Genomic DNA, 11,778 nt, shown 5'->3' with positions numbered 1-11,778 from the left:
AGATGGCATGCAGACAACTAAAGAGATGGTTGCCTTCTTCATCAAAGCAAGGACTTGATCCTTTTGAAGCAAAACTTCATGAAGCAAATTTTGGGCTCAGCGAATCACCGCCAAACAGATGGAATGATTAGCTTTTACAAAGTTTTGCAGCAAATTTGGACTTTTAGATTCATCGCCCAGTTTGAAGGAGATGGTAAGGTTGAAAGGCAACCGTTTCTAAAGAGATTCAAGAAAAAATCTCAACAGGATAAATCAAAATTAATGATAAATAAAAATAAAATCATTCCACAAAATCAGATTTAGTTTTCATGTTTATCATTGCCAAGATTATGGTAACCTCACTTATTTAATCTCTTTCTATACATTGTGTAATTAGGGCTCATGACAGCCTTTCATAGTGAAAAACCATGCATGTTTAATGAAAGCAAGTTTTCATTGCTGGTTCTGTGCTTCTTTTATATTTTTTCAATAATAGTGTCCTTTTCATTCAAAAACAATCTAATAAATTCTAGAAAAACCATTCCCTCCATGTTAGTGGAAAGCCGCTAGGCAGGTCATCTACTCAGTGGCCCTACACAAAAGGCCTAGGTAGGCCAAAAACAGTATATGAAGGGGGAAAAAAGACCATGAGAAGAAGAAGACGAAAATGAAGAGAAGGCAAAGAAAAAGAGGAAGAAAAGTACAAATAAAAAAAAAGAAGACAATAAAAAAAATAAAACACATTTTTTGACTTAGGCCCGGTTAGGTACCCTAGGCCCTAGGCATTCTTTTGACCGTCGAGCCAACTAATTAGCCATGATTAAAGACATATCAAACTAATATACGGTACATACAAAAGCCATAAGGCATTGGAGAGGCCATCAATGTCAAAGCACCGTGAACATCTATCTTTTAAAGATAAGACACTTACGGTTTGTTTGGATGGAGGGAAAGGGAAGGAAAGGGAGGGGTGGAAAAGAAAAAGAAGTGAAGGGAAAAAAATGGTAAAGAAAAAGAAAGATGTGATTATAAAACTTGTTGGATAAAAATGAAAAAATTGCCAAAAACATATTTGTTTGGACTACATAAAGTGAAAAATAAAATAAAATTTATATTACTTTATAATAATATTCATAACATTCAATTCTAGAGGTGTACAAGGAACACAACAACCCACTGTCCCACGGCGACGATGGTGACTCCGGCGATGGTCGGTCTGGTCTGAATAGAGAAGATTATCATCCAAGTCTCGAGCAATGGCAAAAAGAGAGAGAAACAGACCGAATGCCCATCGGAGTCTTGACCAGCGGCGAGAAAGGAGAGAGAGCCACACAAGGTCAAGGATATACACGGTAAAAAGACAAGCTTTTCCTTTCCTTCTCAATGCCTCTAATTTTGGAAAACTTGGAGGGATTAGATTTACATTAAAGCATCATTTCCATTCTCTATATTTCATTTTCCTTTCTTTGCAACCAAACAATTTTTTTACTTTTCTTTTTTTTTCCTTCATTTTAATTAATCAACCAAACAAATATAATTGATTGTTCAATTCCTTTTCCTCTCAATATAATTGATTGTTCAATCCTTCCCTTTTCCTGCCTTTATTTCCATTCAAACAAGATGTTAGAGTTCGGAGCTTATAGGCTTGTCAAATCTAAAGTGTGGACGTTTACAATGCCTGCACCAATAGGCAAGGCTCCTGCTACTCTTTCCATCCCCACCAAAAATATATCTCCGCCCCCTCATCCTTGTAGCAAAGGAGACGCCTTCAGAGTTCAACTATAGTCCTACATCTTTAGAGACTTTAAGCTAACCACCAAACCAGCCACAAAGAACCCTAGAAAGCTGGTACCAGTGAAACCAAGAAAAAGCAGAAACCCATTTGGCCCAAAACCATTTGTTAGACCTCTACGGTACCAAGTCGTTCACACTCAGAAAGCAGGCTTCAGCTGACATGCAGCAAGCCAGCTCTTACTTTAACACGCCATGATTTCCTCAAAATCTAGCTTCACTCAGCCCCAAAAGGAATCCCCACTTGAGCTGATTCTTTCAAGGCCAGAAACCTCAGGTTTATCGGGCAAGGCAAGCTTTCGCACTTCGCAATATACAAGCAACAGGTTTTTCTAAGAGAGTGAAAAATAGAAACACAGCAGATACAGCACTTACAATCACTGAATGAAAGCATGAAACACTGTAAATATATAGCAAAATTGCGCAGAAAGAGGTAGAGGCGGTGGGACGTCCAGGGATCATTTCTAAAAAATGAAACCAAAAATCAGATGGGCCACCAGCAGGATCCACCCCATGATTCCTTCATATTGTTGCTTTGTCCAATCCCAAAAAGTACCCCAACTTAAGCTGGTTCCTGAATGATCAAGATCCTCGGGCCACTGTTTAAGGTAAGTCAACAGATGTCATGAAAATAAAAACAAAGGGTGAGCTCTAGGATTCATTCCAAAAGTGAACAATGATATCTAAAATCAGTTGGGTCTCTGCCTACTGGTTTATATAGCAAAAGCAGAAGATGGTCATTTCCTAATAGAATGATCTTTTCCTTATTAACTATGCCAACTCAAGACCAATAATCAAAACACAATTACCGGTAGCAGTTGTAGAGTTGTAGTGATTACATCATAGTTAGTATAAAAGGACCATCCTGACCAATTTTGGAGATATGTGTTAAACCTGCATCAGGACAATCCACATATGCTGCTATATTGACAACTCTGTCACTATATTTCTATACATCAACTTAGTAAAGTGAGAAAAATCAAACAATTTACAAAATGAATGGAGTATGAAGCTGGTCCCATTCAGAAGATTATACAAGAGAGAGAGAGAGAGAGAGTTAACCAAAAAAAACACAGAAATCATGGCCCCAGCTCACCAACCTTCTTCACTTGCTTCCTTCGTCAGAAAGCAAACAAGCTGCAAGCCTGAAGAAATCAAGACAGTGCTGCAAAAGATAAAGTAGCCTCTGGAGGAATGATATTCCAGAACACTTGGATTATTACACAATGGAAATATGGCTACATCAGCCAGTAACTTTTCAAAAGCTTGAATGGTTGTGCCGGAGTCAGTCAATGACACAACGACCTGGACTATGTTTGCAAGAATCTGCATCTCGTTAAACCTGTCCATATTTCTTTATGTTGTAAGACCAAGTGCAACTACTACAAGTTTGCTTGCTCCTTGAACATCATCGGCTGGCATCAGAAGCAAATGTAAATAGAGTAAAATGGGCTGGATATGTAGACAAACAAAACAGAAAATCAAAACTCAAGTTACCATCAATTCCAGGATATGGATTGTCACTATGAGAAACTCATCTCATCACCAAAATAAAAGCCAATATCTAGACCTTACAAGTTTGAAACTAGGTTTAAGTGGTGATTCCATAAGCAAAATTTTAGATTTGACATGAGATTGGCTCCTGAGAAATATTCTCCGTGGAGATACATGTCATTAACCTGTCAACGTCACATAAAATCCTGAAGCACAATTAAGCCATAAGTTTCATAACTGTATTGACAAAGAAGCAATACTCTTATTTTAGGGGGTTTTGACAGCCTGAAATAAAGTTCAGGAAGAAGATTTTCACTTGTACGGCCAATGAAAATATTAGAAGTGAGGTTCTTCCTGAAATTTTAAATATAGCAACATATAAGTGAAGTTCTATTGAGAAATTCACCTTTTTTTATTTCAAGATTTATGAAGAGATGAAATTTCAAGTGTTCAATATGCGCTGAAATCCTCTTCAAGGTAACCAAATACCCCCTTACCAAAACAAATTTGTGATGTATAATAGACATGCAATAAATATTCATGAAATAATATAAATACTGTTAACATGATTTCCAATGAACTAGTTAGATTGGCCATTAGGCCCATTAGAAATGCATGTATAAAACCAGATGACAATAGCAGTTATATTTTTCACAAGTTTCAGTAGATTTTTTCTTTCCTTTCACCTGTTCAAGAAGCCAATTAATAGAGAGTTTGCACTGCATACCTATGTCAACAGGTTCTCCTAAAGAGCTGCTGCACCCACATCGACACAAGTCGGGTGCCAGTGCAGCTCTGACATGGCACATCTGCTGCAGACAGCAGAACTAGGCCAAAACTGACCATTTTAGATGCACACCTTATAACTAGCCTAGTACATATGTCTATAATTACTAAAATGTCAATACAGATAAAGACTATTAAATAGTTAATTAACTATATATATATATACGTATGTATCCTTGCAGCACCTGCACCTTAATTTTTTCTAAAATTGCAGCATCCACCCATGTAACATACCTACATACTGAGACACTCATGCATCATTGCTAGCAGACAACTGCCATGATAAAGTAAGGAAGTGATTTTTTACTTGGTAAATGGGTTGAAAGAAAAATCATGCAGACACCTTTATGAATCATGTTTGCAAAAAATATGAGAATTTTTTCAACTGAGAGAACTGCGCGAGGAAACAAGCCTACTTAAAGTTGGAAAAGTGCTTCATATTATCTCTACATTTAAGTTTCTACAATCTAAGTGAACTAAATGGGAATTCAAGTAATGGTCAATTTCACAAAAAATTTACCTAAAATTTCACTTAATTTTTAAATATGTACTAACTAGTTAAATCAAGCTACTTTTCTCCAACAGTATCTTCGATTTTCCTTTCAGTACTGAAAGTATCCCTAAATGAATTTGGAGGACAAATGATGCTTGCATCTGACTATGAGACTGTCAGCCCCAGATGAAAAAATTTTCCATGGAAAAAGCATCAGTTTGAATGGCAAACCTGACTGCAAACTGCACAATTGTCACTCCTTTCCATCCATTCCAGAATGCACGAAAGATGAAAATGGTGCCCACAGTTGGTTATTATCTTAGGATTCTCCTTGTCATATTCTGCATGATAAGGCATAGCAATGAGCAAACATTACAGAATGGGTATATATATATATATTGCGTTTCACAAAAAGAATAATTAATAGACTTTTAACTCTTTGTTTTGCCATATTAGTTGGACATTCTAAACAACCAAAATTTGCATTGCAAAGATGAATCAATTTTTGTTTCTTTTGGCAGAAACGTGGCCCCAGCTTGGTTCAATTAAAAAATCAAACCAAACTCTGCCTTTACTTTGCAATCCAAATCAGGATAACAAGTCAGACCCATTTATGGATCTTGACCCACCAAACCTGTTTAAGCCAACTAAACTAGATTATCTAATTAATTTCAGATTGCGCAAACTTAAAACTTTAATATTTCCTTTGTAGATAAGATAATATGTCCTTTATAGATAGGATAACATATTGCCTTTGTGATACCTATGTAAATAGTAAAAGAATGCACCTTACATTTCAACATTTTATCAAAATTTCTTTGTAAAGATTTGACCTTACTTAAATTGAGAAGTTTGAATCAGTCATGTTGGATTTACTGGAGGTGGAGGTCAGGCCGGGTTTGGTTACCCAGTACCACAGCTCCAAACCAAACTTGATTCAAGTCTTTTCAACCTGACTAGAGATCGGGTCAAGCCCAGGCTAGCTGTTCTGTTCCAAACCATGTTTGGACAAGCCACACCTGGTCCAAATGCCGTTTCTGAGTAGCCTTAGGCAGAACAGTAGGTTTTCCATTAGAAATTTCATTGAATCTTAAAAACTGGAAGAAAAAATGCTTCAAAAGACGAGAGAGAGAGAGAGTTCTAAAGAAAATGACGAAGAAATGCTTCATTAGTAGAAAATCAACTTGCAGTTTACCACGATAGAGAAAGCCAAACAAAAGGAGATAGTCAACGCTGATAAGGACCTAGCCAGCTCAGCAAATTGAAGAATCACAAACGTTACTCCATCCAATCTATTTAGTTCTATCATTAGCATGTGCTAAAAGGTGGATGCTACAGTACCTTCAAGGCAAGTGGGGCAAACATCCTCTTCATCCTTTTCCACAGAAATAGGTTCGTTCAACTTAGAATTTTTCTCTCCACTAAATTTTGGGGATTCAGCAAAACATTGATCAAGACTCTTTATTTCTGCTTTTAAATCTTCATCTGCAACAGTTAAAGCATCTCTCCCTGATTGATCCTCTAGCATGTGTCTTCCAACTGTATTGCCTGATGGGTGTAGGTCATCTTGCAATGTGTTTGGAAATCGTAAGCTAGGTGGTGGAGGTGCTTGAAATATCTCACTCTCTGATGCTTCCAAATGTGTATCAACCAGTGCATCAGTAGATACTGCTGAAAACCTGCGTCGCAGAGAAAAAGGATCTTGTTCTACAGGAGCACATGGGCACTGCATGAAGGTGTATGCATTGCAAGTCAGTTTCAGGCGAAGAAAGAAACCAACATTGTGACAAAATTTTTCATGTGACAATAACATGATAAAAAATGCAACATATCTCACCAAAGTAGATACATGACACTCTGACCCTTACAATCAGAATCAAGCAGCTTATTCGAATTTGTAAAACAAGGGAAGAAAATGTTTTAATATATGCACTCAAATGGAATATCAAAGACAATACTAGTCTTTGTTCCTTGTGTCAATCTGCTACCTTCATACTTCATGGTGGGAAACAAGATGACAAGCAGCGCCATCATTCTCAAAGCAAAAGGAAGTAGTTGAGCAGAAGAATATGACAACCAGCCATAATGCTGCTTGTAAGATTCTGGAAAAACCTGGGTCAACAACATTGGCAAAAGAACAATAGTGGAACCTCTATCAAATAATGTTTACTTTTCTCAATTTTTGAGACCTGTGCTCACTTAAAAAGAAAAAATTCAGCATGGCAATCAAAGAAAAAAAGAATGTCAGCCACAGCTTTGGCATTCTTGCCTTTTTCCATTTCGAAAAAGGGAGGAGCAATGCATGTTGCATAGATAACTTCATGCATCATATAAATAAACTGGAAATGTACAAACAGTTCATCATTCAGTGCATCGAAACTATATGTTTTGTCAGTTGAATGGAAAAAAAAACATAAAAATAACTAGAGAAATACAACATAATGCCTTTGAACTGGAAAGAAGATTGAATTTCCCAATATAACAGCAATACTGACACGTTTCAAAGCATGTGAATTTTCAAGAACTAATATTAGATGCATCATCAATATAATAAAATATACACTTCATGTAGATAAAACTAGTACAACATGCAGTCAGATTTGAGAGACAACCATCTAGCAACATCATATTCCTATAAGTAGGATCCAATATTTACAAGCCTCATTGAATCTTGAGGACAACAGAAAAGCAGGAGCTTACAACATGCAGACAGGCATTCTCTAATAGGAAAGTTCTGGCATCAAACAAGACTATATGTGATGCAAAAGAAAGAAAGACCAAGCATTGGTTTATCTGAAAACAGAGGACAGAAAACTACACACATGCTGGTATCCAGCTCCCCCTCTGTTTAGTTCAGCCCTTCTGGAAGAGCAACAACAGCCACCCATTTGTCTATAGATATGCTTTAAATTTTGCCGATCAACAGTGTGATTAAACTCTTCCAGAACCTATTCCATAAGGTCGAAAAAGAAAATTAAAGGATCAGAATTTTCAATCAACGAAACCCAATGCAACTAAAATGATATCTATTTCTAAGACATGTCATTGTTTAAATTGCTAGGGCTCACATTACTTCCAAAAAGATTCACATGTTGTGCACAAGGCATGCACATGAACTACAGTTAAAGGACAAACATCACAAGGAGAAGATAAACTGTTAACGTGGATTTCAATAAGTCATGGAGATACAGGCATGGAAGAACTAACAAAAGTCAACCAAAAAAAAAAAAAAAGACCTGGACAAGACAATGACACTCAGCAGATCCAATGGATGCATAAATTCAAAAAGTATGGAAAGTGAAATTGGCATTTCATACACTACATAAGAATAAGTTACAGCCAAAATGAATGAAAACATAAAAAAACATATCTTAGGGGTTGAATAAACATAAAAGTGTTTCTGTGAGTGTGTGTGTGTATGTGTCTTCATGCATACATTGTGTTTGCTCGTCCTAGAATAAGCTTTGGCTTAAATGTATTGCTATGTGATAGTTGATCCTTATGAGGGTTAAGTATATTGTAGTTACCAATCATTAATTTAAATCAGGTGATGGTAACAATAAGTAAATTCATGAAGGCATCATATCATCAGAGTATGAAGATTGAGAACAGCAGGACTAGCAACCCTGTAATGATGTAAGTGTGACGGTGACACAGCACATCTGGTTTATGAATGTAGAATTTGTTATGAGCTCTTCTCAACCTAGCAACATGCTCCATTTCATGGGACAGGTTCAGTATGTACTATGTATTAGACAAAAATTAGGACAATGTCCACCAAGATTGTAGAATGCCTGGAAAATTAAAAATCTATGAGAAATTAATGCAGATAGAAAAGAACCTTTTGGTTTTTGAGAAACAACCATAGAGACAACGTGTCATGCAGCTAAAACATCACATAAACTCAATACCACGAGCATGGAAGTTGATTGCTTTTCATAAATGCCATAAGCCCAAAATAGCACATCTAATACCACAGAGGAAGAAGGACAAGAAAAAATGAAGTGCTACCATTAACAGTCTCAGGATTTCTCAATTTCCATGTATTCCACCTGTACACACCCAACAGGAATCCCTGGGAAAAATCACTAAAACTTTTAAAAAAAATGAAACGCTTAAACAGTGAAATGCTCAAAAATGCTTAAATCTTCTCTGATGAGTAGTTAAAAACCTTCACCTCCGGACCGAAGAATTACAAATTATCAAAAATTTTAAAAAACAGACAACGGACGTGATCTCCAACGTCACAAAATGTAATTGAATTTCACATTTCCGTTTCAGACAGCACTCAAAATCCCAAAGGAACTCCATAATCACAAACCTGCAACTTTTGCAAATTGAATCAATATGTAACCGGGACAAAGGAAAAGCCCACGAAATCTAAGCTCCACGTCCCTCGACGTGAAATTCATCAGTCCATAAAAGATTCATCTAGACAAAAGTAGTGAAGGAAAAGCAATAAGAATTCAGAACCAACCTCACCAGAAGGAACACGACTCCAACCAAAAATAAAATTCAAAGGAAAAGAGAATATGAAACAGTACAATCGAGAGGAATTCACCAAGAAACCGTTACCTTTTCCCTGAGAGCAGGGAAGCAAACTCCTGAACGTGGGAGGGTCTTGGGGAGAATTGGGGAATTGGGTCTCAGTGTTTCCACGAAGAAGAGGCCTTCAGAAGAAGCCAGAAACGATGGCTTCCTCTGCCATCCTCCCCACCGAGTCCTCTTCCTCTCTCTCCGTCCTCTGTTCGTCTCCCTCTCCCCCTCTCAACAGAGCAGATGGGTTTTTACCAAAAAAGACCCTATATTAGGAATCATGGTTTTTAATTTTGCCATTTTTTTTACTTAATTACAGCTTCTTGTTTGGATTACCAGAATTAGGTGGAGCTGGTAAACGAGCTGAACGAAACGAACCAACTGTCCAAACCTTAGTTGGCGTTCACAGCGATGGTCAGCACATGAAGGACCTGGAGTTTACTTGTAAAATGCAACTGCTATGGAAGACGGATCATAGGTTAAACTGCTGAAATTGACTCGAGTAAAATTTCGCCTACACTTCCAATGTCCTGTGAAAACTTGATTCCTTAATCAATTTTGATTGGATAAACTGTGAAAATGACATCCTGTTTATTGCATATAACATGTTGAGCAAAGCCAATCACCCCATTGTGATATTAAGCTTGTTGTCGAGGTCAAGTCTTTGAGGATTTGAATGATCTTTTTACAAGTGGAGCCAAGCCGTTTCATTGAGTGCTATGTTGAGCTTCTAGGTGCAAGTCAGAGAGATGTGCTCAGGGGTTATTGGTAACAGAGAAGCTTGTGAAATTATCAATCCCAGGACCGCACAGTGAGAGCGGGCAGCACTCATTTGGCCGACAGTCAGTTCGACTTTCATGGTCATTGCCTCTTCCGCCCAAGCCAAAGGCAGTGTATTCTTGGAGATTGAGTACACCCAAGGGATTTTTACTCACTCTTTTTCACAAAAAAGGGAGCATAAAACTAAGTTTTCCAGTGGATTGCAATATATATATATATATATATATGTATATACATATAAGAATTGAAATAAACTAGTTACCTCTGTTGTCGGATTGTTTTTTTTTTTTTTTTATATATATAATTTAAAACCGTCATGAAAGCAACAATTAATTGCTTGCCCATGGTTTTTAAGCAAAGAAACATACATTTTATCATGGTTTTTAGTAGTATAAAATAAAAAATAACCATCCAACTACAAAGGTAGCTGGTTGATGTATATATATATAAGCAACAAAGTTTAGAAAAAATTAAAAAATAAATATGCTAGTATATATTATTGTTATAAGCAGGGAAGCGTAAACATGCAAAAAGTACCATCCCGTTAACTTAGAATGTCACTTTCAAACTGCATGGTATTTTCAAAGCACGAATATATTCAGTGATTATTTATTTGCATGCGTTCTTAAACATCTGACGCACGTTGGTAAATAAATGGCGAGCTTAAGTTGTGGTCGCAGGCACACATGCATTGATAAGTGTTGGCACACATGGAGTGTGGTTATTTTAGTCCCTCAGGGTTTAGGGCATTGAGTGCGTCTCATGCCCAAGGAACACAAACCTCAAGGTCTACTCAATCATGCCTCCGGTCATGGACCTTTTGGCTTTCTGTTCTTAATTTTCTTTTACAAATTCGGGGACAGAGGGAAGAGAGGTCAAGATGAGGAAATAAGACATCATAAACTTTAAAGTGGTGTTTGATAATCATGGATCTCAACAGCCAGAGGAAGAGGAAGGGGCGCAGGCAGGGGCATGTTCTCCCCTTGTCTCAAGTTTTGAAAATTTACAATTTATGTATTATTTTTTTAAAAAAAAATTAGTTGGGCCTCTATAAATTTTGTTTTTTAAACAATAAAGGTTAGCACTTGCTCAAAAAAATTTCAAAAATTTTATTGCTTAGTCACAGGGCCATTTGGCCACCTCTACATACGAAATTCTGGCTCTGCCCCCTAGATTTCAAATCCGAGGCTAATCTGAAATCTACACTACATGAGCTCCACTGTTTAAACAAACAGGTGATTCTTGCAATTTGGATATGAAATCTACACTACATGTACAACGTGAGTTCGGAATTCAACCCTAAAATCCTAGCTGATTAAAGGTCACATCATATCTCAAATGTCATATATAATTGTAGATCACTTAAGTCAAAGAACAAGGCTCCTAATAGGGACATCAATATGTCTTATTTGAATCGGATATCTGATCGAATCGATCCAAAAAAATCAGACATAAAAAAAAAAATTAATATCCGATTAAGGAATTGGCTTGGATTTGACTTAAGAAATGACATCTGGTCAGATTCGAATTTGGATATACATAAATATCTGATCGGATTTAGATACAAATTTATTTGAAATATCCTATATCTAATGTTCTTACATTTCGAAAATTTGCAAATTTCAGTTCAAAATTCACATTCAGATTTGTATATGAATGTAAAAACCAGATTCGGATTGGATTCATTTTGTAAATCAGATTTCGGATATGACATTTTTTTTTATTCGTATTCAAATTTAAATACAAATATGAATATGTGAATATTTGAAAAAAATAATATATATGATTAAGGGTATGTCCAATCCAAATCAGATTCAGTGACATCCCTAGACCCTCTAGCCATGATCTCCTTGCAAAGAGTTCGGTAACTAAAAAGAATGGAGCAAGCTTGAGAGATGCGCCCAAATTAGTTTACTTTT

The 11,778-nt window shown here is 36.6% G+C and overlaps 1 protein-coding gene across 1 annotated transcript; it reads right to left on the bottom strand.

The window, feature by feature from the left end:
• Positions 1-2,656: 2,656 nt before the first annotated feature.
• On the bottom strand, positions 2,657-9,944 carry LOC116265804 (probable E3 ubiquitin-protein ligase RHB1A). Its single transcript, XM_031646749.2, has 5 exons — positions 9,885-9,944; positions 9,119-9,307; positions 5,885-6,269; positions 4,775-4,884; positions 2,657-3,185 (listed from the first exon to the last, which is right to left on the bottom strand). The coding sequence occupies exons 1-5, from the start codon at positions 9,942-9,944 to the stop codon at positions 3,153-3,155; spliced, it is 777 nt and encodes a 258-aa protein (XP_031502609.1). The 3' UTR covers positions 2,657-3,152.
• Positions 9,945-11,778: the final 1,834 nt, after the last annotated feature.

Source organism: Nymphaea colorata, chromosome 12 (genome assembly GCF_008831285.2).
Source record: "Nymphaea colorata isolate Beijing-Zhang1983 chromosome 12, ASM883128v2, whole genome shotgun sequence".
NCBI classification, from domain to species: Eukaryota; Viridiplantae; Streptophyta; class Magnoliopsida; order Nymphaeales; family Nymphaeaceae; genus Nymphaea; species Nymphaea colorata.
Note: the sequence above shows the minus strand (reverse complement) of the source record. Positions and strands in the feature narration are given on the sequence as shown.

Bases quoted from the DNA above. Each gene is read 5' to 3' on its own strand.
- LOC116265804 (XM_031646749.2), bottom strand. From the start codon at position 9,944: ATGACCATGAAAGTCGAACTGACTGTCGGCCAAATGAGTGCTGCCCGC. The intron at 4,885-5,884 runs GTACTGTAGCAT...CTTATCATGCAG, and splicing joins TTGCCCCACTTGCCTTGAAG to AATATGACAAGGAGAATCCT. The intron at 3,186-4,774 runs GTTTGCCATTCA...TTCTGATGCCAG, and splicing joins ATTGTGCAGTTTGCAGTCAG to CCGATGATGTTCAAGGAGCA.